The 5,249-nt window shown below is 42.0% G+C and overlaps 1 protein-coding gene across 1 annotated transcript; it reads right to left on the bottom strand.

Annotated features, from left to right (window-relative positions):
* Positions 1-2,290: 2,290 nt before the first annotated feature.
* On the bottom strand, positions 2,291-4,932 carry LOC132518000 (phosphorylase b kinase regulatory subunit beta-like). Its single transcript, XM_060146014.1, is given in 4 exon segments — positions 2,291-2,455; positions 2,794-3,030; positions 3,032-3,696; positions 3,699-4,932. Coding segments are annotated over 3 exon segments (1,839 nt in total). The 5' UTR covers positions 4,723-4,932; the 3' UTR covers positions 2,291-2,455; positions 2,794-2,880.
* Between the last annotated feature and the right edge of the window lie 317 nt (positions 4,933-5,249).

Here is a 5,249-nt window from a genome sequence, read left to right as displayed (position 1 = left end):
AAAAGTAAAATTAAAATGCTTTAAAAGAACTTGATGGTGCATTAAAAGTGCTTCAAACTTTTTCCATCTCAGTTAGAGAGGCATAGTCTGCAGGTGAGCAGGACAATCTACAGGTGCTTTGTGTCTGTGGTTTGTGTTGTTCTCTAGGAACTGTGGACCAAACAATGAGCCTTGAGTTCAAGGTCTTCTGCTTATTAGCTGCCTGAGCACTCTGAATCCCAGTTCTACCCCTTATCAAATGAAGTGATTAAAGAAGATAAAAGTTTTGTTCTGGCTTTAATCTTTGGTGATGTTTTTTCTTTCTGCTGACTTTGCAAATCTCTTTACCGTCTTGATTTCTCATGTTTTCTAATTCTGCTTTGAGACTTTCCCCATTTTCATGTCATTTCCTATTATTTCTAGTTTTTAATCCAAGAAATAGTTATTAAACATCTTTTAAAATATGGGCTTCCCTGGTGGCGCAGTGGTTGAGAGTCCACCTGCCAATGCAGGGGACACGGGTTCGTGCCCCGGTCCAGGAAGATCCCACATGCCGTGGAGCGGCTGGGCCCGTGAGCCATGGCCGCTGAGCCTGCGCGTCCGGAGCCTGTGCTCCGCAACGGGAGAGGCCACAGCAGTGAGAGGCCCGCGTACTACCAAAAAAAAAAAAAAAAAAAAAAAAAAGTATTAAAATATGTTACTCTGCTGAGTATCTGGGATATAAAAATGAAGAGTATGGTGTTCCTGACCTTAAAAGAACTCACATTCTGCAAGGAAGAGAGCCATCTAATAACCACATTCTGATAAAATGTGATAAGAGCTGCAGTGGTGACATATGTAAAGTATCATGCAAGCATATGGGAGGAAATGATGAATTCTTCCATGGCGATGGAATACACATGGGGATGTTGTCAAAGGTTTACAGAGGTAGGGTGATTGGAGTGGATGTATAGAATGAGAGGTATTGGGAGGAGTACTCCAGGTGAAGTATGGATAAAAGTGTGAAAGTGCCTGGTGTGTTCTGGGAGTAACTACTAAATCTAGAGTGGGGACTGCAGTTTGGTATAGAGTGTGGGGTACTTGGGTTAGAGAAGGAAACTTAAAAGGAAGACTCAGATGAGAAAAACATGATAAGTTACTGATTTTAGGAAGATTGCTGCCACAGCAATGTGGTTGTGTTGAAATGGAATAGAATGGAGAGGGAAACCAGGCATTGGGGCTTGTAAATAGGTATGGCTGTAGATGAAGACATCAGAAGTTAGACATTGACATCAGGGTTAGAGAGGAAGGCGGCTGTAAGAGATGAGCAGAGAGACTTTAACAAGTTCCTTCCTGAAATTAATTTAGCACATCCATTAACAACAAAGAAGCAAAGCTACTTGCATGTAGTCTTAGGATTTTTTCCTTTCTCTTTCTTCTCACCTCCCGTCCTCCTTTGGTTTTACTTTATTTCAAGCCTTTCCCTTTTTCAAAGAGATAAAATTAATGCCAGTTTCTAAAGGATCATTCACTACGCAAGGCCCTGTGCCATCTGGTTCCCCTTTATCTCTTTCAATTTCTCACTCCTCTTCAACCATGCTGGCTCCATTGCTCTTGCTCAAATGTGCTAAACACTCCCCCTCTAAGGGACTCTACATTTGTTCCTTCTTCTTCCTAAAATGCCCTTCTGCCATATATCTACATGGCTCAGCTTTCACTTTATTCAAGCTGACCTCAGGGTAATGGAGGTGTAAATCCCCTCCCCCGCTGGGATCTGACTGGCTAGCCATTCTCGCTCTTCCTCAGTTAATCTCAGAGCCTTTTATTCTACGTTGGGGTTTGAATGCCTCTCTAGAGGAAAGGCTTTTCTACACTCAAATGGATTCCCAGGGGCTTTTTCTAAAGGAGCAAAAGGGGCCTGGGGAGGGTGTCTGAAGGTGAAGGTAGCGATAGCTTCTTCTTCCCCTCTGTAAACAGTATTTTTGTATGCCATCCTCACATCTCAGGCGTTATACATGGAAGTCCCCACATGTAGGGGATGGGAGGATTTCTGTTCCTCTCCAGAGTGGATAAGGGTGAGAGAAAGGTGTGTATTTATCGAAAATTAAATTTAATAACAAGTTTCTATGAAAAATCAAAGCTTTCCCTCTATGCTCCTCCTTCTATCCCCTGAACTGTTGTGTTTCCCTTTATACACTGACTCTACCTGACCTCTTGTATGTATATATTGTTTATTGTCTGTTCCCACCCATTATAGAATATGAGCTTCCAAGATACAAGGTCTTTTTTTTTTGATCAGGCATAGATTTATTATTTTAGTTCAACCACTACAGTTAGCACAAATACAAAACCACAATCATGTTTACAAGGCAAAAATTGTACAATAGCTCTGTATACTAAAATATTATCAATAATGCAGTTTGAGAATCAAAATATCAACTGGCTGATTTTGCTTTTATGATGCATACTGGTATCTTTTTCTAGCATTATAATACCACTTAAAAAAATGTACCATTCTTTCAATATATTTTCATTCCTAGTACGCATAATTAGTTGGAAAATTCATTTAATTGGCAGTAAGGTGGGAATTTAGTCCAAAGTGCAAAGACTCATTTTGACGAGCTGTGTAATCATAAAACATGCAGTGGTGAACTTTCAATTCATAAACAATTACTATTGTTCAGTAAAGATTATTATTGTAGTGGGCATAATCATGAGAACTTACTTTCACTTGATTATAAGCAGTTCTTACCACCAGATTGCTTATGGCATGCAAGAGGTCCAATAACTCTGCCAAGGGTGTGGCAACTACTCACCAGCACGATCAGCCCACACATTAATGGCTGCCGTGATTAAGCTTCAACACAAACTTAACACACTTCTGGAAAACCTGCCTCAACAGAGTCTCTAACACCTTCCTCACTAGCTAACCAGACATGGGTCATCATTGCTTGGCTTGACTTCTCCTTCCAGCAGCAAATTCATCACGACCCTTGTCAAATAGCTACATGTTCCTCTTTTTCCCAGGGGGCGAGTACTGTAAAAGGAAGTCATGTCATCTTGTTTTTCCAGCTTCTTTTAGTAGACTCTCATTTTTTTGAAATTCATGAAATGCTTCTTTCGCCGGTTGGTCTAGATCTACTTTGTCTTGAAATTCTAGCTCAGGGTTTCTTTCCAGTACAATGGATACAACCATTAGTAACTCCACAACTATCTGTCTGTATTTTGGCTGGTCAATATTTCCCAACATGTCTTCAACAAGGAAAGAGAAATTCATCTCATACATGGTCATATCTGACAGGGTTGGTTGCTGGGGCAAATGCCTTCCGGCTGCAATGATTCCATTGGGTGTGTGCTCCAGGATCTGCCACACGCAGTCATAGAACTCAGGGGGAGTTCTATTCAAAGACCCATCGATCTGACACCTGTTCAGCCAACATCTTCCATTCCGTCGAGGCTGCAGAATACCCAGGAGAAGCTGTTTCACTTCACTAGGTGACATCTGATATAAGTCTCTGGCTGGCTTGTTTCCGCCATGGATCTGTAGTTCATACCCCATAGCATGGATCATCCACCCAGTTCGTATTTTCAGCATGCCACGGGATAACTCCGGGTTATTGGAGATGATCCAGCCAATGTGAATGACCAGTTCTTGCTGAATGACCGACTCCCTCTCATCATGGGTATTACACTTGTGATAGATGATGTTCTTAATCACTCTTGGAGACAAAGGATTGAGATAGCCTCTTCTTCATGTCCAAAGGCACCCAGAGTTACCTGTTTGCCCTGCACTAAAACATTAGTAATGGATGGGGCCAGGCTGTCCACTAGTTTACTTAAAAGACTTGCTGTATGGCACACCACCGACCAACATTTTTTTCTGCCAGCTCTTCCGTAGACTCTCTCAATGTGATCAGAAACGGTACCTTCCTTTGTGATGAAGTTGGGCCCTTCTCTTTTGAGCAGTATACCCAGCAGGATGGCTTGGCTAGCCAGACAACTACAGTCATTCGGTTTTTGAAGAATTTCATGGGTGGGTTTGTTTTTCCATTCAGTAATGGTGACATCTGGCTGCTGCTCTTGTTCAGGAGCATTGGAGGTGCTGCTTTGTCGTTTGACTTTTGAATGTTTGGGAACTTCTAGTTCCTCAAAACTCTTAAATTCTGGAAGCTCTTCTGTGTCACTGATTCGTAAGAAGTCAAGTTGTTCTACCACAGCTCCAGATATTAGTGTCTGTAGACGATCAACGTGAACTTTCACTCCTCCAACCACTCCTTTCTTAAAAGCTGCCAGCATATCTAATAAGGGATTGAATCAGCTACCTCTTATATTGTCTTCCCAGATGAGAACAAGGAAAGGTGGATGTCCATGCATTTTCCAGTATTGCTTAATAAACTGTAGTGCATTCTTTATGTCATCTATCAGCAGTAAAACATCTTGAGACATGTAGAAATCACTTAGGTCAAAGATGATAGGGTAACAAACCACAGTCTTTCCTAGAATGCGATAAATCTTTGATGTACCGAGGCAGCCAATGGGCCTATCTGGCCTTCCGCAGAGTCCTGATTTTTCATTGATCCCCAGATGGAAATAAGCTTTCACAAGCTCCTGCTGGGCCCAGATCTGAATGGGTTCTACCTGTTGAGGAGTTTGAGTCTGAATACCATATGTGTTGAGGAAAACTTGAAGGCGTTGGCTTTCTGCTATGAGCGCTACATAAACAACCAAATCATTTTCCAGTGGGCCCTGATTGGAAAACCTCATGCTCACATTACGTTGATTCTGTAGTGGGACATAACGCTGAACAGGATCAATGTCTTCAGGACTAATTAATTCATCAGCCAGGAGTTTTGCGATGACATAAAGGGCTTGTCCCCAGAGAAACAGTTTTCCATCACGGCCACAGTTGCTAGGAAATCGCTTCTGACTACCAGGGTTTCTTTTTTCATATTCTACAAAATCAGCTGGCACAGAGTGGTACTTTGGTATCACAGGATAACCTGAGAGGCTTGTCTGCTCACCCCCGGGGAGGGTGGGGGCTGGGAGCTGAGGCTTGGGCTTCAGAGGTCAGATCCCAGGGAAAGGACTCGGTACAAGGTCTTTATCCCCAGCTCCTAGAATACTGTGTGGTTCATAGTAGGCATTCAATAAATATTTTTTAAAGAATATCTATGCAGGCTGGATTTAATTAAGGACCTGATCAGAGTATTTATTTGTACTCATTTATTTTTATATGACGGTAATATTAAGATCGCTTCCTGGAATCCCAGGAATAAGATAGTAGGTTTTGT

Source organism: Lagenorhynchus albirostris, chromosome 3, assembly GCF_949774975.1.
Source record: "Lagenorhynchus albirostris chromosome 3, mLagAlb1.1, whole genome shotgun sequence".
In the NCBI taxonomy this organism is placed as follows: domain Eukaryota; kingdom Metazoa; phylum Chordata; class Mammalia; order Artiodactyla; family Delphinidae; genus Lagenorhynchus; species Lagenorhynchus albirostris.
Note: the sequence above shows the minus strand (reverse complement) of the source record. Positions and strands in the feature narration are given on the sequence as shown.